Raw genomic sequence first — 26744 nt, 5'->3', positions numbered from 1 at the left:
GTAAAGCAGGTCAACTCTGTCTTCGTAGCTGTCCCTGAGAGGGCGCTGTTCCCAAATCAAACCTCCAGAGGCCGGGACTGAAATACCAGAGCATTCCCACAGGACTCAGCCTCTCTCCCTTCCCAGGCAGCGAGCTGTCGCGGGTCCCCAGTGGGGCGACTGCCCACAAACATGGCGCCGCCCTGCTCAGCTTCTCCTCGCCGGGGCCGCCGAGCCTGGCCAGCCCTGCCAGTACTCGGGAACTTCCTCCGCGAGCCCGCTTCCTGCAAGGCTGGCATTTAAATCGGCGCCTGGGGTTGCAGGCTGCGGCTGCGGATGCTGAGCTGTAAGCGGGCTGGGCAGCGCCGCCGCCTCTACTGAGCCTCTGGACTGGCGGGCAGGAGCAGAGCCAGAAGCATCCCTTAATTACATCCGAGCCAAAGCGAGAGAGGGCTGGGGAAGACCGGGGACCCCCGCACCTGGCATTTAATTGCAGGTTTGACTTTATTTCCAAGATCGCAGTCCCCCTGCCCAGTCCAGATATTTTCCCTCCCTCCGGCCTTGGTTGCTGGATGAATCTGGGGCTGGACTTGGTCCCAGGAGTAGGGGAGGAGCGCGTTCCCGGCCCCGCGCCGTCGCCGCAGGGACCCCCAAGCCGCGCGCCCCTGCCATGGTGAGGCTGAGCCCCGCGCTCCGGTGAGGCGGCGGCGCGGCTCGGAGCCAGGAGGGCCCGCCCTGCAGGACACCTCCCTCGACGCGGGGCTCCGTGCCCTCCTGCTGGGACTGCGCGAGGGGGCAGCGAGTGGCGAACGCGATGTTCAGCTGGCTGGGTTCCGACGACCGCCGGAGGAAGGACCCCGAGGTCTTCCAGACAGTGAGCGAGGGGCTCAAGAAACTCTACAGGAGCAAGCTGCTACCCCTGGAAGAGCACTACCGCTTCCACGAGTTCCACTCGCCCGCGCTGGAGGATGCCGACTTCGACAACAAGCCCATGGTCCTGCTGGTGGGCCAGTACTCCACTGGGAAGACCACCTTCATCAGGTGAGACTCCCGGGACCCTGGCAGCACATCCTGCCCCCCAGCGCTTGGGCCCTCTGTCACTCCCGGTGTCCCCTCCTGCCTGAGGACAAACCGGAAGTCTTCCCTTGAAGGCTCTGAAGAAATCTCTGTGTGGCAATGTCCAAAGCTTACCCCACAATTTCATTTCATTTCACAATTTCACCCCGCCCTACCTGGTGCCTTTCCACTGCACTTAGCCCTTGGCTTAGGTGGTCACCTTGAAGTGTTCAAGTTCAGCGCCATCCCTATTCTTCCCATCTGTTGGATGGTGAAACTGAGACCCAGGAGGCACAAGTGAGAAAGCTCCTGGTTGCAAGAGTACCTTATGCTGGTAGATGTGTTTATACCCTCAGGTTGTAGGGACATGCCCTTGATAGTCAGAACCACTTCCCTTGCCTTTTAAGTCTTCAGCCTTAAAGCCTCATATAGGGACTTTCCAGTTGCAGCTGAGGATGTGGGCCCGAAGCTGTGGCCCCCTGTCTGGTAGTGCCACTTGTCTTTCTTTTATCAGTTTCCTTCTCTGAGCAGAGCTCCTCCATACAGCTCTCAGAGACTGGAGAGAAGCAGTGTTCAGAAGCAAATGCTTTTTTCTTTTCCCTTGATCTTAATGGCTCAGTAATCAGATTAAAGCCTTTTAGAGGTGGGAGGGATATTGGCAATAGTCTCATCCAGCCCCTTGACTTGTTAGGGTAATTGAATCAGAGAAGTTAGATGAATCGCCCAAAGCCATGTAACAGAGTGGGAGGCCGACCTGGGATGCAGGACCTAGGCTCATGGGAGGAGATGGTAGGCTAAATGCCTATAACTTTGAGGGTTAGTCATCCATACCCTTGAATTACAGAATCCTTGGGCTGAAGGGATCCCCAAGAAGTCAGTTTGTCCACCCTGCATTCAGAGAGGTCTGCATATTGGCCACCAGAGTCATGAGCATCTTTCGTATCTTTAGAGGACAGGCTTCATTCCAGTCCTTAATCCACACAACCAGCCATCTTCCCTGGCCTCATTCACAGCCATTGGAAGCCGTTGAGGGTGCTTGTGGCACTCTGTGTTGAGAGTCAGGCTCGTAGAGAGCGGTGATGGGTTCAGTGATCACCCTCCAAGTCAGTGGTGCTCATCTCCTGCAGAAGGTTTCAAAGCAGGGGTGCTCATGTTTCCATTCATTGACCAAGCACCTGCAGCATGCAAAGCATTGTGCTTTGTTTGGCGAGGAGAACAGAAAAGTTTACCGTCTGGTTCCTGATTTTCTAGATACTAATTTTCTCCAGCACTCAGCTTTTAACACAAGCAGGGCATGCACCACAGTACCATGTCATGTCTGAACAAAACACCTGGAGAGTTTGCCCTTGTGGACTAGACAGCCTGGCACTCAGCAGCTTTGTGAGGCTGAGTGATTGCTGAAGAAGTTGGGTTCCTGGGGGGATGCTGGCTTTTGGATACCTTAGATGGTTAGAACTACAAGGACCTTTAGCGATGAATCTAGTCCATTCCTTCTTAGCGTTTCAAAAGGTATGTACCTACTTTGAAAATCTGATGAAATCTGTGGACCCATCTTTAGAAAAATGCACGTACATCCCAAATTTCCATATAATCTTGAGGGTCCAAGGGCTGCCTTGGACTTTAGGGTAAGAACCTTTGATCTAATCCATCTCCCTATTTTGATAAACACCCAAAGTGCCAAGGGCACTTCAGAGTTACCTGGGTTCTGGGCCAGTTTCCTTTGTAATCAGTGACCTCCACCTGGCGTGGCTGATGCCCTGCAGGGAACACAGGCCATTTACAGATGGTTACTGCCCTTGCACGGCCTTCCCCAGCCCTCCGGACACACTGGTTATAACTCTTAGTATGTTAGAGCGTCTCCTCTCCTAGCACCAGCACTTACAGCTGTGTCTTTAGCTCTCAGGGACCTCATCCAGGGTCTCAGAGGCCTCATTTGCAAAACAGGAGGGGAGATGGGGAAGGTGAGTGTCCCTGGGGGTAGGATCCTGAAGCAGCAGATGTGTTTAAGTGCCTCTTGTCTGAGACAGTCCTGTCTTTGCCTGAGTCATGCCGGCTGTTAACCGGGTCTAAGAAAGTGGCAGAGCAGGGTTGCCACAGATTATTCCTTATCTGAGGGAGACAGGAGGCCGGGAGAGGCAGATCTCTCCTCTTTCTTATCCTCCCAGTGCAGGAGTTCTCCCTCCTCGCTCATGTCAGTAACTGAATTTAGCTTGTGTATCAAAAGCTGTCTCCCTTTGAGGAAGAGGCTACCAACAGGGGAGGAGGGTTTGGAGCACAGGGAAGTCCTCCAAAACCAAATTACATGTTTTCCTTTCTTCTCATTAAATCCACTGAACAGTTTTTTTTTTTAATCGGAAAATGCAGACAAGAATAAATTTGCAGAGGAAGGAAAAAAATCCCTGGTCATCCCATGACTCAGGGGAAACTATTTTAAATATTATATATATATATATATATAGTTTCAGTATTTTTAGGTATTTTATAACACAGTTGAGATCATGCCATAATGTAATTTTGTATACTGATTTATTCATTTCACTTATAGCATGAGCATTTCCTGGGTCAAAGACTCTTTGTAAGCATTATTTTTAAGAGCTATAAGATACTTCACTGTATGCCTTTGCAATTATTCATTTAAGCAGCCTACTTCTTTTGAATGTTTTAGGTTGTTTCTCTCTCTTTTTTATTTTTTGCTATTGAATATCTTTATATCTCTTTGCACAATATTTTCCCACATATTATGCTGTTTTCTCAGAGTCCCACAGTGAAATCACTAGGCTGAAGGTTGTACAGAGCTTTGAGGCTTTTAAAATTTTTTTTTTACTTTTTAATCTTGGTGTTTAGAGTCATATTTCTGAGTTGCTTTCCAAGAGGGGAAGTTGGTACAGGAGCCCCTCCCCAAAGCAAAGAGGGCTCCACATCGGTTATCAGCTGGCCTCTTCCATCCCTGCTTCTTTGCCTTGAGCGTAGTGATTCACTGAGGTCTGTGTTCTGGCCTGAACCTGCGAGGGACCTTTCCCTCAGAAACAAAGACTTGTCTCTTCATCCCCTGGCCCTTGGCCTTTTGCCTCTTCTCTCAGTTATATGTACTTGCCTCTGGGTCTATTTCTTGTCTCAGGAAGAACATACAGAAAAGGACATTCTTCTAATCGCTAATTAACGTGCTTTGATCTCTGCCTGAAATAACTTCCCTGGCCTAAGGCCCGGCGACCCGGGGTAATAAACTAAACAATCAATTGGCCTGGTGGCTGCTTCCTTCAACACAGGCTGCCTCTTCGGAGGACAGTAGCTCTGTGTCCCTCTGGCCCTGGCTGCCTTCCCTCCTGCCTCTGCTGTTTTTCTCTCTTCACTCTTCCTCCCTCTGGCGTGCAGCCTCCAGTCCCTCCTCTCTGGCACCCTTTGCCCCTGGTCACGGAGGTGACTAGCTGGCTGTCGCAGGGCCTAGGAAGGCTATGTCTCAGGGACTTCAAGCGAGGCCTGGCTGGACCACGGCGGCGCTGGAGCAGAGGGCCAGGGACATTGGGTGCGAGGCCTGGGTCTCCACAGGGAGATTTGAGCCGGTCTTGAGGGGCATCTGGCCCTTCTAGAGCGTGACTCAGACTCTAAAGTATGCATGAGCACATGGCGGGGTGGGGTCGGGGGCTGCTCAGCTGGCCCTCCCACCTCCCCCACTTCTTCAGGGGGCTCTTTGCATCCCCCTGCAAAGGTGACCCTGCATTTCCCTCCCTCATCACCTCCCTGGCACGCCCACTGCCTGGGCCGCAACACCTCCTGAGGCAAGATGATTCTCCAGGAAGCAGAAGGGCTAGAGAAGGGGCCGGACTTCCATTCCAGGTAGACCCTCTGACTCCTGCCAGGCCCATCCTGCCAGCCACAGCCCCTGGGGCTCCTCATTTCTGTCCTCCCTCCGAGGTCTGTGGACATTCTTCTCCCTCCAGGGCTCTGATCTGCTGGTCCCTACGTGGGGCTGGGTGAAAACCCACCCGCAAGGCCTGAGTGTTGTTCCAGGAGCAGCGGGCCCGAGGCCAGGGGCGCGGGGTCCACCTGCCTGAGGTCAGCTTAAGATCTGCCTTGAGACTTGGGTGTGCAGAGGGAGGGCATCAGGAGACGCGTGACGGAGGAGAAGGGCCTCTGGAGAACAGGGGAACCAGGCCACGGGAAGAACACCGGCCGGCTCAGCAGAACCCAGGCTCCGCCAGGCGCCCGCCCCGTGGCCTGGCCAGGAAGTTCTGACCTCTCAGAACCTCAGTGTCCTTATCTGACATGCGAATAGTAACTGCCACCTATAGGGTCCCCGTCAGGACTAGGGGGGAGGGAGAACCAGGGTAGGGCCAGGTATGTTCCAGGTGCTGCGCTTGCGGCTTTATCATTCCCTCTCCTCTTCCCAGCGGATTCTCTAACCAGAGAGGCTGAGAGGCTGGCCCTCAGGAAGGGGAAGGGACCGGACACCCCCATCTGGTCCCGCCCACAGTGCGGTGGGCCCCGGGCGAGGGGTGTCCTGGGAACGGGTATCTTGCTGCCCCCTCCCAGGCTGGAGGCATAACCTTGGGCAGTGAGGTGAGGTCAGTCAAGACAATCTGGCCTCCCCTCTCCTTTGTGCTGGGACCACTTTGTCCCATGGTGGGGGCTGCTGTGCACCAGGGACGGTGGTGGCTGCTAGGGGAGCATGGAGCAGCTCAGACCTCAACTCAGCCATCGAGTCCCTGTTTCCTACTTCAGTTTGTGTCCGTGGGGTGCTCTACAGTCTCCCTAAAGCCCCGTGAGGCCAAAAGGGCAAGTATTATTGTCTTGACCCCATTTTAAAGCTTAAGTACATGAGACTTAGACCAAGGACACAGATACATGACACGAATACCTATAATACAAAAGAGAAAGTGATGCGTGCCTTTAGCATCTACCTAAAATATGCAAATTAAGAGCTATGTGATTTAGGAGGAAGAAAGTGAGTAATTAGGTTTGGAGTGAGGTGGGAATGAATCAGTTAAGGCTTCACAGAAGAGGCACCAGCGCTGGGTTTGGAGGCCAGGTAGAAATGCTCTGAGTGCCCACAGGCAGTGAGGAGGTATTCGTGTTCTCAACGACTGTCTCTGCCAGTCCGGGCAGGTGTCTGGTATAACCATTGCTTTTCCCAAACCTCATGTATATCATCTTAAAACCTTCACTCTGTTTCTCTGAGCTAGTTAGAAATGCAGTATTATCCCATTTTATGAACTGGGAAAACCGAGGCAATGGGTTCTTGAAGCCCTTGCCCAAGGCCACATCTGCAATTGAGACACATTCCTTAATCGAGCAGGGACAGAGGGTCCAGCCAGTCCGAGTCCTCCACAGGCATAGTTTGTGGCCCCAGCCCCTGTGTTCCTCGCCTGGGCACTGTCCCCAGCAGCGGGGAGGTTTGGCCACACTGCTGCAGAGACAGGTCCACTGGGGGCAGACTGGGTAAAGATTCTTGGCCCCATGCCTTACCCAGGGTGCTTAGGTCACCAGTAAAACAAGCCACATGCTTAGACTGCCAGCCAAGCAGGACACCAGAAAATGAGGGAAATGTTAGGAAATAATTTGCTTAAGAAAAATATGAAGAGGAGTAGTCATGGGAAAAATCAGAATTGCACTGGGCTTCCTTACACCCATTTTATTTATGGTTTAGTATTTATCTGTTTCAGATTTGAGGCAAGGTGGGGTGGGGTGGGGCGGCACCCAAATCTTTTCAGCTCTTTGGGCCACTAAATATTTTTATTTGGCCCTGAGCTCGGGCTACCTCTATCTCAATTTGCTCACCTGCAAAATTGAAATAATGTGCTGCTAGAACTGATTCAGTGGGATGATCTGGGCAAGGTCTCAGAACAGCACCTGCCTCACAGTGGGTGCCCTGCCTGCCTGTTCCTCCCGTATTCTTTCGCATCTCCCTCTCAGCTGCTCCCACCCAGGCTTGAATTAACTTTTCTTTTTTTACACTGCTGTGGGAATGTTTGCGCCTGGCAACAGAGGCGATCTGTATCACTCCCCATAGAGAAGCAGCCATGAGATCCCTCAATAGGTTTTCCTTTCTGGACATAGTAGCAGCTTTGTTAAGGGGGACCTCAGGGCCGCAGGCCATCCCCAAATGTCCCTGAGAATTTACCCAGCCCTGGGTTCTCTGCTTCGCCTGGCTGTGTCCCCGGACTTGGTTTTGCCAGACCGATGTGTGGTCAGCAAATCTAGGGTCAGGTGGGTTTAGCAGAGGGGCAGGACAGCAGGTCCAGTCTCCAGGCCCCTGCTGGGTTGCCTGAGGCTGTGGCTCCAGAACATCCCAGGAAGTGACCCCCTCTGTGCTGGGAAGCGTCACCCTGTCACCCTTTGTTCATCTGCCAGGGCACTGCGTCTCTCTCTGGGTGCAATCTGAGACGCCTGTGTCAGGGAGATTCTTCCTCACTGCTGGTTGGCCCTTTTCAGCCTGGGCATTTTTGAGGCTGCCTCAGACTGTCTTTCCACCCTTGTCTATTTCAGCCATCCCTCCTCCTGCCTCAGAATTTGCACATCACATCCCCTGCGGGGCCCTGCTTGGGGCTTCTCACCCAAGCACCTACCGAGACAGGTGCTTCCTGCACAAATAGGCAAGACTGGAAGGGATTTCCCATGGCGCTGGTTCTCATGAAACTGCTTCAAATCCCAAGACTATATTTTGAGAGCCAGTGGGCCTGCTCTGGTCACCTGATAGCAACAGCTTTTACACGCCCCTCACTCACTGAGGCTGAGCTGTGGGCCCCAAGGCAGATGTTTATGGAGATGAGGAGTTCCTGGTTTGTGGGCCCAGAAGCCCCTCAAGGGCGTGGCCCCTGGCCAGCCTCCTGCCAAACCAAATCCCTTTGTGTCCGCCTTGTCTCACTCCTCTTTCTAGTCCCAAGGAGTGCTCAGCCCTTGTGCATTTCCTGGCCAAGGAGAGACCTCCGGCAGGAAGGGAGACAGTGAATATATTGGTTAGGAGCTGGAATTCTCAAATCCAAGTGCCAGGTTCAAATCCTAACTGTGCTGTTTACTGATTGCGTAACCTGCAGCAAATTGTTTAACCTTCATCTTCTCCTCTGTAAAATGGGATGGTCACCTAAGGGCCAGGTACTGGTTTCAGTGCTCTGTAACTAATTTAACCCTCAGAACACCCGGTGAGGTGGGTTCCCCCTGAGGCCCGTTTGGTGATGAGAGTCACAGTGCTCGTGTCAGAGGAGATGTGACCATGGAACGAGACCATCCAGGGAAAGTCTAGAACAGTGCCTGGCACGTCTCGGGTGCTTCATAAATCGGAACGATGGTCTCCCATGTTAGGGAGGAAGGTGCTGAGGTTTGCAGAGGTCGAGAACCTTCCGAAAGGCACACCCCTCGTGGTTAGAGGAACCAGGTCTGCTGGCTCCAGGCCCTGAAGGTCCCTGCCTCTCCCCTGGGACCCTGAAGGAGAAGTCACGCGTCAGAAAGCAGCAATTGCCGTCCAAGTGTGCAGCTGTGGTGATGTGTTCTCATCACAACGCACCTTTCAGAACGGTCCTCTGATGGGAGGAGATCCTATCCTCACACCCAGATTGTTGGGCTGGGAGGCTGGAGGGAGATGAGGGGCTCCCCAGAGCAACCTAAAACCTTGGCTGCAGGCGGGGCGCCCCCCCCCCCCCGGGCAGCAGCTCCGCCCCCGCATCTCCCCTGCCAGTTCCTAGGTTCCTCGGGGAGGGAGCCCATAGCAACCGGACTTGAACTGCCCTGGAACCACGGAGTAAACCAACAGCTCAGAACACAAAGGGATGTCGAGGAGCCAGAAGAAACTCCAGCGGGTCTCCCCGGCTGCCACCCCGCTGGGCAGAGCCGGCTCACCTTGGGGTGGGGAGCACAGGGTGGACAGAGAGCTTAGCCCTTGGACCACCCGTGGACAGTCTAGAACAGTGCCTGGCACGTCACAGGTGCTTCATAAGTCTGAACAACGATCTCGCGTGTTAGGGGGCGAAGGTGCTGAGGCCCTGACTTTCCGTGAGGCCTTGATCAACTTTCTGGCAGTGACTTCCTTAGTATAGAGGACAGTTAGCAAAGGATTTGGTAATAGTCTGATAAGAGTTTGGGTTCCAGCTGTTTTACTTTGAGAAAGCCACGTAACCCTTCAAAGCCCTGGTCTCCTCAGTGCAGTCGTCCCTGCGTATCCGAGGGGACTGGTTCCAGGATCTCACCTCCCCTGCAAATGCTCAAGTCCCTTATATAAAGTGGCCTAGTATTTACATACGTGTGTAGAACTGAATCACTTTTTGCACACCTGAATCTAACACAGACGACCTTCAGCTAGGAAGTCTGCAATATTCTGTGTAGGAATCGGTTTCCAGCCATTTCTGAGTCCAAACCTTGCTCTTTTTACCCTCTACTCCTTCAGGGAGGGAAAAAGAGAAGGGTCAAGAAGGACAGATTTGATATTTTAAGTTCCGCTGAAATCCCACCTTCTGCACAGAGGTCTTTGGATTCCCCTTGCCTGAAGATCTCTCCCGGCCGTGAAATCTCGCTGCTCTGGACCTGCCCCTCTGCTGTGACTCACAGCCATGTCTGCCTTGTGGTAGACGTGCGGTGTTGATCTGTGAACAGAATCCCTGCATCGTGACTGTGCTCCCTCCTGCCAGGTACCTGCTGGAACAGGATTTTCCTGGCATGAGGATTGGACCCGAGCCGACCACTGACTCCTTCATTGCGGTGATGCAGGGAGACGTGGAGGGGACCATTCCGGGGAACGCCCTGGTGGTGGATCCAAAGAAACCTTTCAGGAAACTGAACGCCTTTGGCAATGCCTTCTTGAACAGGTGAGCGCAGAGGTAACACACAGGCCTTGGGGGCTCTCTTTTTCTTGGAGTGTAAGAAGTGAGAGGGCGGAGCAGGGACTTGGAAGTCTGTACTTTTTCCAGACCTGAAATCTCTCTTGATTGTCCCTTTCTTGCTGGGAATGACCACCATTGATTAGGGATATGCAAGCTGCAAATGCCGGGCTGATTTCTCCTTATCAAGGAGCAGGGAAAGGTTCAACTAGTTAAATCACATCTCTCGAATCTGCACCTCTCTCCAACAAAAGCACAGAGGGCTGCTCTGTGTGGTTCTCAGCTTTTTCCTAGACTCTGGAAGGGATTTGAATTCACCTGGAAGGAGGCAAGGGAAGGTTCCCCTCTGATTCTGGACATTGTTGGTACTTGGGGGAAGGAGCTTGGACTTAAGGTAGAAGCCCTGGCTTTGAGTACTGACCCTCCTACCAAACTCACTGTGTGACCTTGGACCAGTCACCTCCCTGGGATAAGTCAGCCTGCAGACACCAGGGTCACTGGGTCGATTTGAGTGGAGGAAGCTCTAGAGATGCTTGGCAAGCTGACCTGGGCCTCCCCATTATTCTGCTCAACTGGAATGCAGGCTGGCCCCCCATCACACTTGTTGTATCCACACCACAATTGTGCATGTGTATTACATTAAAATTCTTTTAAGCTGCTTCCTCTAATTGAAGGCATTTAGAGTAAAGGTAAAGACTATAGGCATTGGCTTCAGACCAACTTGAGTTCAAATTCTACCAAATAGCACCACGGATCTTAGATCACCTAACTGTCTGTGTCTCACTCTTTCCATCTGTAAAATAGGATAATAGTAATACTGTCCTCCAAGGCCAGGGGACTTTGTAGAAAAGTTGGCATTTGACACGAATGTTTGATGATGAATGAAATTACACTGAAAGGTTTTTTTTTTTAAGGATATTCCAGGCAGAGATATGGGGAAAAATATATATAAGCAGGGAAAATTAAAAGAATGTGGCTTAATGCAGGAATACTCTGATGAACATAACCACACTGCATACATACATAGAAGGCATTGTAAGGTTTCTGCTCTTCTGTAAGCACATCCATTGGGGGAATAACAAGGAATGGGGGCTGTGGGGGAAAGCCCCCTTCCCTCCCTGCAGCCGCATGCAGGGAGGCTACACCTCAGACGTCTGCTTCCCATCTCCGTGCTGCCCAGTGGTCTTCTTCGCATCCCTCGACATCCCCTCTCCCCTTCTCTCCAAACACTCCAGCCTCCTCGCCCAGCAGATGACCTTGCTTCCTGTTCTAGACAGGATGGAAGCCCATCTCCATGGATGCCCTGTAGTCGGTTTGTTTTCATCTGTCCATACACGGCGTTTATTTGCATCGGTCCTCCCTCCCCCCAGCCTACAGAGAGTGGAGTCCTCTCTTTCCCCTCAAGGTCGGCCTCTTCCCTCCCTGCAGTGTGCGTCGGGGCCACCTTCCCAGGGACTGCCCCATCAGGTATTCTCCTTCTTACAGCTCCACCCTCCCTTGGCTCCTTCTCCTCCACATGGAACAATCTCCTCTTGAAAACCCTACAGGAGGCCCCACCAACTCCCGCTCTCACTTTCCACCCATACCAATTTTCATCTCCTCACTTCTTCCTGTCCCCTAACCTGCGGAACATGGCTTCCCCCTGTCGCAGCTGCCCATGTGAAGGTCATCCAGACCTTCTAGTGATAAGCCAGGAGCACTCTCCATCCTTCGTTACCCCATCTCCCTTCGGTATTGGTTTCTCTCCATCTCCATCCCCTCTCCACTGCTTGGTCCTCCTCTTGCCTCCCTCTCCAGTCTCCTCTGGTCCCCTTCTTCTCTGGCTCCTGTGACCTGGTGTCACCCTTAGCCTTTTGCCCTTCTCTCTCCATGTGCCTGGCCTGGGTGATGCCTTGACAACAGCCGTGACCCCAGACACCAGCCCCACGTTCATGACCTTCTGGTCACCAAGTGACAGAAACCCAGCTCAAACTGGCTTCAGCAAAATGTGGAATTTCTTGTAGAAAGAAATTCTGGGGTGTGCCTTAGAACCTAAGGACCAGGGTGTGGCTGGGCCCCTGGCATAAGGGAAGCCATCAGCTTGGATAGGACAGGGGCTGCCATGTCCTATGCCACTTTTCTGCCCTGGTGTCTAGCAGGGCGCCACAAACACAGCAGATGCTGCATCAAGATTTGCTGAAGTGAACTGGACAGGCTGACAACCATCATGTTGGACTGTGTCACTCTTTTGCTGAAAATGTTCCAATGGGTTCCTACTGCCCTCCATGTAAAATCCACATTTCTTAATGCAGCCCTCAAGGCCCTGGTGATCCGGCCTCTGCCCCCCTATCCGGCCGGTGTCTTCGTGCTCCAGCCTTCCGACTATACCTTAGTGATGAGTCCCCCCCTGGCATGGTGCCTGCTCTCGCTCTCTCTCAGTCTCTCTCTCTCGCATTTCTCTGCTGGACTCACACCTGCTTCTATTAGTTCCCCAGGGCTGCCAGAACAAATTACCACAAACTGAGTGGCTTTAAAATAACTCTTGACTCAGAGTTCTGGAGGCCAGGAGTCCAAAATCAAGGTGTTGGCAGGGCCAAGCTCCCTCCAAAGCCTCTGGAGGAGGATCCTTCTTTTCTCCTTCTGGCTTCTGCTTACTCCGGGCATTTTTGGGCGTGTGGCAGCGGAATTCCAATCTGTCTCCATCCTGACAGGGCCACCTTCCCTCTGTGCCTGTCTGTGTCTTCACATAGCGCTCTCCTGTCTTATAAGGATAAGGGGCCCACCCTACTCTAGTATGACCTCATCTGAACTGATTACATCTACAATGACCCTATTTCCAAATAAGGTCACATTCTGAGCTACTGGGGGCAGGACTTCAGCAGATCTCTCTGGAGGACACCATTCACCCGCTAACACGGCTCTCTCTCCATTATTCCTTGTCTCAGTCTGGAACTGCTGTCTTCTCTCCACCACACACACACAGACAAACACACACACACACACACACACACACACACACACACACTCAGACACACATATATGTACCCTGGCTTCCTGCCCATACCCTCGTCCACCTGGTAAACACTGGTCATCTTTTAAGATCTCAGTGCAAGTTCTGCCTCCTTGTGAAGCTTCCCCAACCCTCTTTCCCAGGCCTCCCAGGCCTCCTCACCTAACCTGTATCTCTGCAGCCATCTCCCTGGGTAGCAGAGGCTCCTTTCCCTGTCTGTTCCCTGGGACTATGGGACCATGTGATGTACCTGTGATAGTCGGATACCTGTTGGCTTCCGCCAAAAATGGTGTTTAAGAGAGAAGGCTTGAAGGAGGAAGGATCTAGGTTCTGCTTCCCAATTTGTATTTTGAGACTTTGGGAGGTAACACTGGAAATATTTCCTTGAGTAAGGCTTGACTGCTATCTTAATAGCAACGTTTGGTATTTGGACAGCCTTTTATAGGCCCAGATAAATGTTCCTGAGTGGTGTGACCCATTCTTCAAGGCCAGCTTCAGTGCTGCCTCCTCCAGGAAGCCTTCCTGGAAGCCTTCTCTTCACCTTAGATGTCCCGAGCCCTTCAGACCTCCCTTGGGGTGCTGGTCCCATCGCATGTCATATTGTGGTTGTTCTTGTTCATACCTGTGCTCCCTGTGGGGCAGAGGTCGGGGTCTGAACATCATGGTGTCCCCGACAGCAGGGGCTCACAAACTTAGGACCCCAGCTGCCTGAGGATCACCCTGGGAGTGTCCTCAAAGTACAGCTCCTGGGCCCACTGGAAGGTGGCCAGGCTTCAAAACCTCTGCCCCAGGGCAGGAAGGGTTAGGATGCGGCCGCAAGGAGGGTTTCGAGAGACCACAGGATGGTGGCTCACTGTAGGTCCCCTCTCCTCCCATGCAGGTTCGTGTGTGCCCAGCTGCCCAACCCCGTGCTGGAGAGCATCAGCGTCATTGACACGCCGGGGATCCTCTCTGGGGAGAAGCAAAGGATCAGTCGAGGTAAGTGGGGCACCTGGAAGGGTTGCCTCTGGCTCTGCGCTGTGTTCTTTCTGGTCTGTTCTCTCACTTCTATCCCAGGAAAGAGGCTCCCGGGGCCTTGCTATCTCTTAACGAGCCAGCAGTGCCTCGTGTGCCGTGTGGGGTCATCCTAGGCAGGGGCCAGTGGACAAGTTCGGGTCCACTGTAGCTCAGGACACCACTGGCCTCAGTCTTCTCATCTGTGAAATGGAGACATGACTGTCTGCCTTACTCACCTCATCGGGTTTATTCATGGGCCAGACCCTGGCTTGTTTCTGAAGTTCCTGCCATCCCTGCCCCAGGGATTAGGGGGTACAGTTCTGCAGGGAAGCAGATGCACTTCCACCGACAGCGTGAGGATGGCTGTGTGCTCTGGGCATCAGACTAGGATGCTGTATGTGAAAGCATTTGACAACTGCTCAGTCCCGACAGATGTGGGGTAACTGTTCATCAAGGGAGGTTGTCGTGGTGGTTAGGAGATGAACTCGGGCCAGGCTGCCAGAGTTCCAAGCTGCCTCTAATGCTTCCCGGCAGGGTGACCTTGACAGGGTTCTTTCCTTTAGCTTGTTCATCTGTAGAGGAGGGGACATCTTTCTTTCTTCCTTTCTTCCTGTCTTCCTTCCTTCCATCCTTCCTTCCTTCCTTCCTCTCTCTTTCTCTCTCTTTCTCTCTCTCTCTCTCTCTCTCTCTCTTATAGTGCTGTCTGAGGATTAAAAGAAATAGTGCAGGTAAAAAGCTCCCTGCCTGGCACCTAGTGAGTGCCTGAGAAACATGAGATGTTACAGATCATCATCATCATTGTTTTTTTCTAGCTCTAAAATACTAGATGGATTCTGTAAAAAGCTTGAAACTACAGCTCCTGGCTCCCCACTCCCAGCCTCTCCTGCCACACCCTGCTGTGTGCCCTGGGTAGCCCCCTACCCTTTCTATGCCATGTACTCTATTTCTGGTAAGAAAAGCTGATGAAGCCACACCCACCCAATACTGGAGCTGGGAGCTGGGCTGGAGCCAAATCAGCACTCAGAAGCCAGCTTCCCGGAAGGGAAGACTTTGGACAGGCAGGAGTCCTCTGGGCAGCAGCCGGAACTCTCCCCCGAACTGACTGTAGGTGACTATCTGCCTTCCTCTCGCATGTGCCTCGTGGGTGAGGGGAGCATGGAACCCACTGCCCTGGGCGGGGAGGGCTGTTTCACCCGCTCCTTCCGGCCGGCCTGCCCTCTGTAAGCACCCTGGCGCTCTGCTTAGGGCCCCACGGAGGGGCAGCTTGGGCGGCTCTCTCTTGCTTTTATTTGTCTCCCTAAATAGTCCCTCTCTCCATCCAGTCCCCACCCTCACCCCCTAAGGGTTCATCTAGACTCATTCTGAGTTTAGGCTTACAGGGGATTTACTGTTTCACACAGCCTCCTCAAGGAAGGCTCAGGGAAGGCCAACTTCTTGACCTGAACTATCTAGGGTAGGTGGCATGTGGACCTGCAAGGCCAGTGCAGCCTGACAGGTGGGTGGGTCCAGAGGGGACTCCAGCCTTCGGGGTTTCCAGGGGCACTGGATTGGGAGTTCAGAGCACTGGGTTTTAGAACCTGTGGGTCTCCACAGGTCACATTTGTTTCCCGCTGAACCTTAATGTCCCCGTGTGTAGCAAAGGGTAATGATATCCATCACTTGACCTAGTGAGGTCCACAGACAGTAATGGAAATACAGACATCAGCTCTGGGTCTGGATCCTGGTGAGCTCCGTTCCCTCTCCATTATCTGCCAGCCAGGGCCACCCCTTATCCAACCCCAAGGGAATCTATGTGAGTGGCCTCCCTTGCAGTTGTGCAGTGCACAGCCTGTGCAGCTGTATGTGGCTGCCCCGCTTCTAGGGACTCCTGCCTTCTCAGCTTCTGTTCCATTCCCTTCTTTTCCTGTTCCTGTATCTTCTCTCCTGCCTTTATCTTTGGAACTCAGTGGCTGCTCCACGGCAAACTGGGGGCTTGGTTTTCTTGCTTGTCCTTCCTGTCCCCTCCCACCCCTCACTGACTAAGCACCAGGTCCCTCCCTACCTCTGGGAGGAGTGATGGTCCTATGATATCTACACAGGCCAGTTTGTTCTCTGCCCTTCTGAGTCTAGACTAGAAATGCAGCTGGCAGAAGTAGCCTGTGATTAAAAAAAAAAAAAAAAGAGCTGAGAGCTGGGTTGCCACTCAGTCTTGCATCGTCAGCCCAGGGCAGTGCTGACCTCAGCGTTCCACAGAGACCGGAAAATCAGGGAATATCAGGCCCCCTCAGATGTCAGAGGCAAATGAGGAAAGTTTCCAGTGTGAAGAGACCTTCCTCAAAATCAGCCAGAGAACCTGTAGTTCAGTTTATAGCTACACACACACCCCCACACTCCCTCCATTCCCGCCTGCGCACACACGTACATGCAGCGTGTGCACAGAACCCAACACACTTTGCACACTTCTTGCCAGGGGCTCTCAGAACTCGAATTGGTGCTTCTTGCCTTCCTCCATCCCAGGGCCAGGCAGGGCCCCATGGACAGTCCGTGCATGGCCCCTGGGTAGCCCTGCTGGAGCGCACCTGTCTGAGGGCGTGTCAAGCCTGAAATCCAGCCCACGTTCCGCCCATCAGGCCTCCCGCCAGGCACACGGCTGTGTCTCACCAGAAAAACAGGACTTGCTGTCAAGTCCACACAGAGCTACCTCTGGGCTGCGGCCCTGGTGTGCCACATTCTGGAAAGAGAGCTACTCTCAAGGGCTCCCCAGGCCGCAGGCTTCACAGGAGGGAGCACTCAGGCCCTGGGCCAGAGCTGGGCAGAGTGAGGTCCTTGTTCAGGTTGTGGCCTCTCTGCCTGGGCCCGGGGCTGCAGTGAGTGTCTTGAGGGGAGAGAGGAAGCAGGGGACATCCGGGAGCCTGAGCCCTGGAAGTCCCGGTCCCGCCCTTGTCTCTAGAGGCAGATGCACTGGGATGGGCAGGAGAGGGGCCGGGAGGCAGTTCCTGGAAGTGACAGGATGTGCCCAGCCCAATCTCATTACTGGGAAGAAGCAAGGATGCAGTGGGAGTGGGAGGGCTCCGGAAGCCGAGTGTCCTCACACTTGGGAACCACATTTCCTGTCAGCATCTCAGCGAGAAATCCCCACAGGCCCCACCCTTGAAAAGCAACCCCTCCACATGTGGTTCACATCACTCCCAGCAGACCCGGTCCTGTACAGGTGAGCTCGGTGGGGCCGGAGCAGGTAAAAACTTGCCCGGTCTCAGAACTGGGATGGGGACTCTGGTCCCCACGGTTCCCAGCACAGTGCCTTTCAGCACATTATCGTGGCCTGTCTGGAAGGAGCACAGGGAGGAGGAGTGAAGGCAAACTCTCACCTACAAGTTTCCCTTGAGGGACCTCAGAGGGTCTAGGCTGATCCTCAGCCTCCTATCCCCGGCCTGTCCTGTCATTTTCTGGGGCTTCTGGGGCCCCAGACCACATGTGGTACATACATGCCCGTTGGGGGCATCACTGCGGAGACAGAGCAGCAGAGTCCTGAGTCCCTTCCAAAGGGCTCGCCGACACCTTTTGTCATTTGAGAGGCCTGTGATGAGTCTCTTGGGCCACTTTTCAAGGTTACTTCTGGGAGACACGCAGTGTGACCTCTGTTCCCAATTGTTGTCTGAACTCTTCCCACATTCTTTTAATTTCTCTTTTGCTAAAATGTCTTCAAATATTGAAAGAGACTTTGGGGGCAGGATCATACCTTTTATGTACCCACCACAAGTAAGTGTCTGGTGGGAGGGCTCAGACCCCTGAGCTCCAGCCTCGCAGGGCTCTGAGCCAAGAAAGGAGTGTGGATGAGAATCAAGGGTCTGGGTCCTGAGTTTGCCACCACCTGGCTGTGTGAGCTTGGGCGAGCCCCTTAGCCTCTCTGTCCCTCTCCCTTCCCTATCCGCTGTCCCTTTCCCTTGGCTGGTTACCTCCTGACACATGGAGAGTTCTGAGGATCAGATGAGATTGCGTGGCTGCAAACACAAAGCAGTGAGCCTTGTCAGCACCGGGCACTGCGTTCCAGGCCGGGGAGGAAGCCAGGGATGACTCAGGAGTTGCTGCGCTTACTGTCTCATCGATTTCCTCTGCCTGCCATCACTTAGAAGTGCTTTCTTTGCAGTCCTCTGGAACCTGGGGGCAGTAGGGAGAGCCCCAGATCCCTGCAGGTTGCCCAGTGTCTGATTCTGGTGCCTGCAGACCAGATCTCTTGGAGCCAGCAGACTTGCTATGGGTAATTCCAGGAAGGCCAGCTTCACCGTCAGTCTCTCGGAGCTTGACTCTCCCACCACCCACTAGTCCACATCTCGTGAGCCCTCGGGCTGCAGCAGGTGCTCAGGGGCTCCTGTTGTGGGCCTCAGAGCCATTCTCCTAGGACCAGCGGAGGAAAGAGGGCCTGTCTCCCCAGACATCACGGCAGAGCCTCCAGACTGAGTCTGGGCCCTCCCTCCACTATCTTGTTGCCGTGGTTCTACTATTGACCCCTCATCAGTCAGTCATTTTTATCCCATTTTACAGCCAAGAAAACAGAATCAGACTTGCCCAAGGCCACATAGAAAATAAATGGGACAGCTGATACGCATAAACCCAATCCACAGAAATAATTAGATACCCAGCCTGGAGGCTGCTGGGCTCTGAACAGTCAGGAGCAGGGAAGCTGAGCTGCAGAGAAAGCCCACAGAGTCTTCACTTAACGCTTATGCAGCCACACCTGGGGAGAAAGCACCTGCATTACTGAGTTTGTGATTTGATAGCTGCTTGCCAGGGCATGCAAAATTTGCAAAACTAGAGGGTGAATTGAAGGCCTCTGTGCTTGCGAAATCCTGGAAAGGTTTCCCCAAAGCCATCCACCTGTCCTCAGACAGGAGCAGGCTTCACATAGGCACCTGGGGTGTTTAAGACCACAGCCCCCAGCCTTCTGTCCCCCCGTCCTGCAAGAGCTTCCTTGTGACTAAACTCCATCTTGCTGTACTCCCCACCGTCACACCTCCAGTCTCAGAAGCAGGGACTGGTGAACTAAGAAAGGAAATCCAGAGATCTAGTCCAACCCCCTGGTTTAAGAGGCAGAGAGAAACCAAGGACCAGAGAAGGAAGGCTGCTTGCCTAAGGACACACAGCCGTTTAATGGCTGAGCAGAGACTAGAGGTGAGCTTGCCCTGGCCAGTGCTCCTCAGGTGACCCCTTCAGAGCATACCTATCTCATGGAAACTGGCGCTTGGAAGGGGGCAGAGCCAGAGGAACGGCCAGGGTCACAGGCAAATGGTCTCACCAGCATCCTTTTCTTTGATTGGATTCTCACAGCAACCCTCTGGCAGGGTCTAGTGGATTAGTTCAGAGACCAGAAAACTGAGGCCTGGGGGTGACTTTTTCACTGTCCCCAGGATATAAAAGGCAGAACAGGGCTCACATTTCAGTTCTGTTCAGCCAGTACTGCTCGAGCACCTTCTGTGTGCTGGGCACCGTGCTGGGCGCAGGGAAGCTGAGAAGGACGACCTCTCCTGGCCCTGCCCCACCCTGCTCCCAGGGCAGTGAGGGGATGACGCATCCAATGACAGTCCCGTAGGTCCCTACGCTTTCCACGGTTCCCATGGTTCTGTGCGTGAGCATAGAGGTGGGTCTGCCCGAGGGCGCCTGACCCGGCCCTGGGGGCAGGAACAGGCAAGGGGCTGTGCTGTTCCGGCAGCAGTGACCTGTGCTGTCACTCTCCCCCCCACCCCCACCCCACGCGGTGGGGCTGGTCAGGTTGCTGGGGTTTGCCCCACCCCCTCCAAAGCCCTGCTCTTCTCCGAAGCTTCTCTGGCCCCTTCACTTTCCGCAGCCCATGGGTGGCTGCAGCGCTGGGCTTGGGGTGGGAGGACCTGAGTTCTGGTCCTGATCCTCCCGCAGCTGCGTGGCCCTGGGCACGTCTCACCCGCTCTGAGCCTTGTCGTTAAGCACCCAGGGCTGGCTGCTCTGGCTGCCCAGTGGCTGTGTGCTGAGCTCTGAGGGCGGAAATGGGCTGTGCGGGGGGGTGGGGGGGGGAGACACGGTGTGGAGTTGGGGGGCGGCAGCAGCTCTTCCCAGCTGCACCCCCCACACACACACCATGGCCTGTACTGACACAGCTAAATCCTTGTCAGGCGAGATTTGGGAATAGGTTTCAGCAGAGTGCCAGAGGCCTCCGAGCCCTGCTGCCACGGGGAGGGCAGGCTTGTGAGAGTTGCAGGCACCACAGCAGCAAGGCCGTGACCCCGTTTCTGGGTGGGAAGGTTGGGAGAGGCGAGTAGGTTGCCCTGATTTTCTGAGCCCTCTGGCCCCCTTCCTGCCCCCAGCTCTGGGGGACTGCCTTTGGTTGGTGAGACTGAGACTGCCCTCCATCTGGCTGAAAGAGATTAATAATATCCTGGAGCCAGCACAGGGAAGGGAGGGTGGGAGGGGAGGGAGTGGGTACAGGCTGCAGGCCCACCTGGAGCAGGAGTGTAGGGGCCTCCTAGGCTCCGAGGGAGCTGCTGGCTGGGCCTGTGCATGGGAAGTGGGGGAGGCAGGGAGTGCCAGGTGCAGGACCGCTGCCCGCCTGGCCTGTGCAGGGAGCCCAGGGCCCCACGGCCTGGTCCAGTCCTTGAACCCCACTGGCCCGGTCCAGTCCTAGACCCCCACTGGCCCACAATTGAGCCTTCATCCCGGAAACTCAGGTTTTTGTCTGGGAAGGATATTACTTCTCACTGTGCTTGCCTCTGAGGGTGCTGTGAGGGTGAAATGAGGTTGTGGTGTGAACTGAATTGCGAACTGAGCCATCTGGGTTTTAACAAGCCCTTCAGGGGATTCTGCTCAAGTTGAGAACCGCTGGTACAGGCGATCAGAGCAGCTTCAGTTTGACTCAGTTGCAAGGCGGCTGCCTAGTGACCCGCCCTGGTTTCTAGTCTCCTTCATGAAGCAGGGCAGGGACTGCTGGCTGGCTTTTTCCTGATCGCTCAGTCTCCCACTCAGTGGTGGCAATCAGCTTAGGGCCCCAGGGTATATGCCTCTGTAACCGTTGTAGTGGGAGCCAGGGTTGTTGATCCTACCGTTGGACTTCCGACTTTCTTGCCAGAGGTGTGGCACTGGGGAGTGGCGGCAGGCCTGCTACCGCCATTTGCATCCCAGTGCTGCTGCTCCTGGGCTGTGTGCCCTTGAGCAAGTCACTTTACCTCTCTGAGCCTCACTTGACCATCTATTGCCCTCTGTTTTCTGGAAGAAGATACTGAGGCACAGAGAGGTGAGGCTGCTTCCAGCTCTTAAGGGTCAGTGAATATGAGGCTGAATCTGCAGACTGTTGACATGACCCTCCCCAGCCCCTCCCAGATCCAGTGCTACTTGGGGTTGAGTGGAGCAGGTGCTGTGGGGCTCCTGTAACCAGCCTGATCTGAGGCAGCTCAGTACCCAATAACCAAGGCATGGCAGTTAGAGATCTGTCACATCCTAAGGAAGAAATCCCTTGTGGTTTTAAGAGCTAGGAATTTGGAGGCTGCATCCAGTGAGTAAGGAAAGAAGTGAGCTCATGAACCAGCATGAGAACAAGTCATGTGTCAAGAGCCTCAGATTTCATCCAGACCAGTGATCTGGTCTGAACCATCATCTATATCTTACATTTTTCTGCTTCCCCAGTTTTCAGGCCTTGTTAAAAAATTTATAGGTCTTTATTCAAAATGTGTTCAGGCAGGGCTCCTGGCTGCTAAATACAATAAGCAATGATAGGGAAGCTGGATGGTAGTTGTGCTTTATGGGATAATGATGTTAGTAATAATAACTAGCATTTACTGAGCAGCTGCTGGGTGCTGGGCTCCGAGTGTCTTTAGTCCTTAAAATTCTATTAGCTGGATACTATTAGTAGGCCCACTTATAGATGGAAAAACAGACTCAGAGACATTTGGCAACTGGCCCAAAGCCAAATAGTGAAAATGTGGAGGAGACAGATTTGAACCCAGATCTGACTCCCAAGACATTGTTTCTACAGCACTGGCTGCCTCTCCCCAAACCCCTACCCTGTGCCCCCAAGTCCCCGGCCCCTGACTCTGCTCTGCCGGCAGGGTACGACTTTGCTGCCGTCCTCGAGTGGTTCGCCGAGCGTGTGGATCGCATCATCCTGCTCTTTGACGCCCACAAGCTGGACATCTCTGACGAGTTCTCAGAAGTCATTCAAGCCCTCAAGAACCACGAAGACAAGATGCGGGTGGTGCTGAACAAGGCCGACCAGATCGAGACGCAGCAGCTGATGCGGGTGTACGGGGCCCTCATGTGGTCCCTGGGGAAGATCGTGAACACCCCCGAGGTGATCCGGGTCTACATCGGCTCCTTCTGGTCCCACCCCCTTCTCATCCCAGACAACCGGAAGCTATTTGAGGCCGAGGAGCAGGATCTGTTCCGCGACATACAGAGTCTGCCACGAAATGCTGCCCTGCGCAAGCTGAATGACCTCATCAAGAGAGCCAGGCTGGCCAAGGTGATGCTGCCTGGGGGAATGGGCAGCATAGGCGGGGACAACGACTTGGGGGGAGGGGTTCAGCTGTAAAAGCTGAGCTGCTGCCTGCCCACGCGAGGATGTCCCATAGGCACTACATCAGGAGCATCAGTCATGCCAGCTCTGGACGGGGGGTGGGGAGGCAGGGTCAGGATAGTGTGATGGTTATGATCACCTGCCCTGGCATCAGATGGCCAGATTGGAGTCAACTGCCCAGTTTACTCTGTGATCCCAACCCCAGCAAGGGCCCTGGTCTCTCTGTGCCTGTTTCCACATCAGTAAATTGAAAGACTTAGAAGATAAAGTAGAATAAAGAATGAGAAAGCCCTCATCACAGTGCCTGGTGGCCTCTGAGGTGCTTGGTACATGTGAATTGTTACTGTCTTCCTCGTCATCAACCCCATCACCAGAATTATCATCCCTGTTACTGCCTTGACCTTAACCTCCCCACAACTTCACCTTACCCCTAAGATCTAGCAAAATAGCTCAGTGCTGCAAGCAGCAGAAGAGACAAGGTGGAGACAAAAATTATTTCAGAAGTAGGAGCAGGTGGAGGGATTTACAGGAAGAGATGGGGTGGGAGCTGCCCTCGAGGAAAGGAAAGAATCAAGGTCTTGATCTGAAGGTTTCTCTCTGCTCCTGTTATGCAGGTCCATGCGTACATCATCAGCTCTCTGAAGAAGGAGATGCCCTCGGTGTTTGGAAAGGACAACAAGAAAAAGGAGCTGGTGAACAACCTGGGCGAGATTTATCGCCAGATTGAGCGGGAGCACCAGATCTCACCTGGGGACTTTCCCAACCTGAAGAGGATGCAGGTAAGCAGGCTCTGAGGCTCCAGGAAAGGGCCAATGTCACACAAGCTGGCTGAGCAGCCTGAGCTTGAAGGAGGCCCCCCTTGGATGCCCTGGGGTGAAACTCAACTCAGAACCAGCAGGCAGGCAGATGGCCCAGGGTCTGCTTTCCCTGTTGGATTGACCCCGGCCTAACAGGTGCCGTATCTGGGCCTGGGGTAAGACACAGAGCCCAGGGCTCCCAGTGGGGCAGGGGTGTCAGCAGGTGTTTGGATTCTGACACCTCCAGTTTTCCCAGTCATGGCTACCACAGGTTTGGACTCCCCACGGGGTCACGTGAAACAAAGCAAGTCACCTGACAAATGAACACTCTCTTGGCCTTTCATTGCTTAAGTTTACCACTGAGCTCCCACTTGGGAGCGATTTGGGACATAAGCCGTGGAGAAGCAGAAGTCTGCACCGGAGATCACCATCTTTGGGGTGCACCGTGGGCCCCTCTCTTGGGCTAGGGTCTGTGACACATGGTTTCTTATATTATCCCTGAAACAGTCCCCCAGGGAAGGCATTTCCTCCTCCTTTTACAGATGAGCAAACTAAAGTTTACAAAGGTAATTAACCTGCTTAGGGTTTTCTGAGTGCAGTGTTCACATAGGCTGCAAGTAGAAACCCCAGAAGCTGTCCACGGTCTAAGCAAAGAACTACGGTACAATACTGACTGGATCCTCTCTGAGCATCTGTCTCCTCATCTACATATTGAGACTACAAAAGCCCCTCCTTGTGTGGATACTGTGAGTATCCATCAGATAACATGTGCAAGGCCCTCAGCGTGGCCTGGCACAGACTATGCTCTTAAAGTGCAGTAGCAAGTTAGGGAAGATGTCACCAGTAGGGGAAGCTGGGTAATGAGTACAAAGGACTGACTTCTCTGGACAGTTTTTGCAGATTCTCATGGTTCTGTAATTATTTAAAAATAAAAAACGTATTAAGGATGAGGCAATTAGGAAAAAAACAGCAGCAGATGTAGTAGTAATGTTGTTTTTGTTCTTGTTAATGTTAGGGTTTCAGAACATCAGTGCAGTACCAAAGAGGCATTTTTCAGTTTCCTATCTGTCAAAATGAAAAGAAAGACAAAACAGACATCCAAAGTATGCGTTTGCTCATGCAACCATTCATTCCTGTAGCCGCCTACCATGAGTCAGTCACTAATTTCAGAATTGCTTTCGTGTAATTTGGATTTCAACTTTCAGTTTCTCTTTCTGTTAAGAATTAATGATCTGTAAGCGCATGTTTGGGGAGGATGACATTTGATAGGGATCATATGACTTTTTCAAATGGGAAGAATCCTTTTGCAGCATAAATGGTTTCACCTTCTTGCTCATTTGCCAGTCGGACGTCAGGTTCTGTTGTTAGGGGGCTGCATCAGTAATGGAAACAGTTGTCCTGTCGGGGCACATGTGTGTTGGTGGGAGCACCCACTGTGTCACCTGGAAGATATTGGGACCCCTAGTTGGGAGCCCACCGAACACACCTAGATGTGGACAGGCTGGGAGAGACAGAGGGACCTAGAGCAGAAGAAAGGGCTTGTCCTCCCTGAAGGGAGGTGAGCACGCCCAGCCTCACACTTGCTCTTGAAATGTAGCGTGGGTGTTTTCTGAATTTTTCTGCGGTGACCTCACTGTGCTTGTCCTGAGACTGTCCCCTGTGCACCAGCTCCTCCCACGGCCCTGAGACTGCAGTGGCAGGAGTGGGAAGCTCTCATCTTGTCATTATAGAGGCCAAGGAGAAGCTGGGTGTTGGAGACCCAGGACCTTTCAAAACGGCAAAGACATGCAAAGCAGGAACATACTTCGTTTACAATGTGGTGGGGTCTTGAGAAGTCAACAAGGGGAGCTTTACAAACCTGCCTGCCACCCCTGCCTGCTGTGTCAGGACCCTCAGGGAGAAGCCGATGGTTGAAAACTCGTTCCAGATAATCCCGTGAGCACCCTTATTAAGAGCCGCTGGCTTCGGAATGACATTTGCCTTCTGCTGTGATTTGTTTTTCGTTGCCTATGCCTCCGTTTTTCCTTCCCTAAAAGGTGACAGAATGTGATTGCCTGCTCTCACAAAGGCACGAGCTGTGGGGGGCAGAGTGAATGAGATCATTAATGTAGTGACAGCACTTCCGGCGTTTTCAGGTGTAACCCTTACTGAGGTGGACACCCACATGACCCAGTCTTCAGCGTTCAAGAACCACCGTTCAGCAGCCAAACTTGGAGAGGAATTTAGTCATTCCCTCGGTGTCCGCAGGGGACTGGTTCCAGGACCCTCCACTGACACCGAAGTCCACAGATGCTCAAGTCCCTTAGACAAGATGGCACGGTACAGTTGGCCCTCCTTATTCACGGATGCAGAGCCCTCGTATACAGAGGACTGACTGTATGCATTTTCTGGAACATTAAAGGGAATCCAAATGGATCAAACAGATAATTGTTAAGTTTCCCTTTCTTTTCCAATCCCTGTCGCTGCTCTGCTCTCTCCTGAAAAGAGCCAAAGGCCAATGTGCCTTTTTTCTCCTGCTCTCATATCTTTTATGATTTTGTGATGTGGATTCACTTAGCCTCCAGGCCGAAGAGCTGTGACCATTCTTGCATTAGCAGGAGGTAGCCTCCCCAACGAGGGAGGGATCTCCTTCCATTGCCTTCCATCCCCACCTTCTTTTCTCCCCCTCTTCCCAGGACCAGCTGCAGGCCCAGGACTTCAGCAAATTCCCACCTCTGAAGAGCAAGCTGCTGGAGGTGGTGGACGACATGCTGGCCCAGGACATCGCCCAGCTCATGACGCTGGTGCGCCAGGAGGAGACACGGCGGCCCATCCAGGGGGTGAAGGGCGGAGCCTTCGAGGGCACCCTGCACAGCCCCTTTGGGCACGGCTACGGGGAGGGGGCTGGGGAGGGCATCGATGACGCCGAGTGGGTGGTGGCCAGGGACAAGCCCATGTACGATGAGATATTCTACACCCTGTCGCCGGTGGACGGCAAGATCACAGGTGCCAACGCCAAGAAGGAGATGGTGCGCTCCAAGCTGCCCAACAGCGTGCTGGGCAAGATCTGGAAGCTGGCCGACGTCGACAAGGATGGCATGCTGGATGATGAGGAGTTCGCGCTGGCCAACCACCTCATCAAAGTCAAGCTGGAGGGGCATGAGCTGCCCAGCGAGCTGCCTGCCCACCTCGTGCCCCCATCCAAGAGGAAAGCTGCCGAGTGACGGGAGGTGCAGAAGTGCAGAGCGGGAGGTGTTAGAGGAGCTGGGAGAGGCGATGCCACATACACACACACAAACCTTGAGAACAGCACTGCAGACCAGAGGGGACAGTGATCCCCAGGTTTCCAGGTGGATCTTCAAGTTCTTGGCTTTGGTTGAAGCACAGGCGCACTCCCAGGGCCCCAGGTGTCAAGCCTAGGTCTCCAGCCCTCCTTCCCTCCCATATCCCACTGCCCAGAGACCTGCCTTCCCCTGCAGAGGCGGTTCCCTTGCCCACAGATGGCCCACCCACCTCCCGATTCTCCCGACTCAGAGCAGATGGAGAGGGTTTTTCACTGAATACGCAGTCCATTTTCCCCCTGTGCTTTCTCCCCCGTCTTTGGCTTCCTAGTACGAAATCTGCTCTGG

The 26744-nt window shown here is 53.6% G+C and overlaps 1 protein-coding gene across 1 annotated transcript; it reads left to right on the top strand.

The window, feature by feature from the left end:
• The first annotated feature begins 167 nt into the window (after positions 1 to 167).
• Positions 168 to 26483, top strand: EHD3 (EH domain containing 3). The gene is made up of 6 exons (XM_006197248.4): positions 168 to 1020; positions 9651 to 9827; positions 13709 to 13806; positions 21873 to 22285; positions 22954 to 23118; positions 25812 to 26483. The coding sequence occupies exons 1-6, from the start codon at positions 794 to 796 to the stop codon at positions 26337 to 26339; spliced, it is 1608 nt and encodes a 535-aa protein (XP_006197310.1). The 5' UTR covers positions 168 to 793; the 3' UTR covers positions 26340 to 26483.
• The last annotated feature ends 261 nt before the right edge of the window (positions 26484 to 26744 follow it).

Source organism: Vicugna pacos, chromosome 15 (assembly GCF_048564905.1).
Source record: "Vicugna pacos chromosome 15, VicPac4, whole genome shotgun sequence".
NCBI lineage: Eukaryota > Metazoa > Chordata > Mammalia > Artiodactyla > Camelidae > Vicugna > Vicugna pacos.
The sequence above is the reverse complement of the archived record's forward strand: the minus strand, read 5'-3'. Positions and strand labels throughout refer to the sequence as shown.

Excerpts from the sequence above, each read along its gene's own strand:
- EHD3 (XM_006197248.4), top strand. The coding sequence starts at position 794 with ATGTTCAGCTGGCTGGGTTCCGACGACCGCCGGAGGAAGGACCCCGAG. Across the intron at positions 9,828-13,708 it reads GGCAATGCCTTCTTGAACAG|GTTCGTGTGTGCCCAGCTGC; the intron begins GTGAGCGCAGAG and ends CCTCCCATGCAG. Across the intron at positions 23,119-25,811 it reads CCAACCTGAAGAGGATGCAG|GACCAGCTGCAGGCCCAGGA; the intron begins GTAAGCAGGCTC and ends CCCTCTTCCCAG.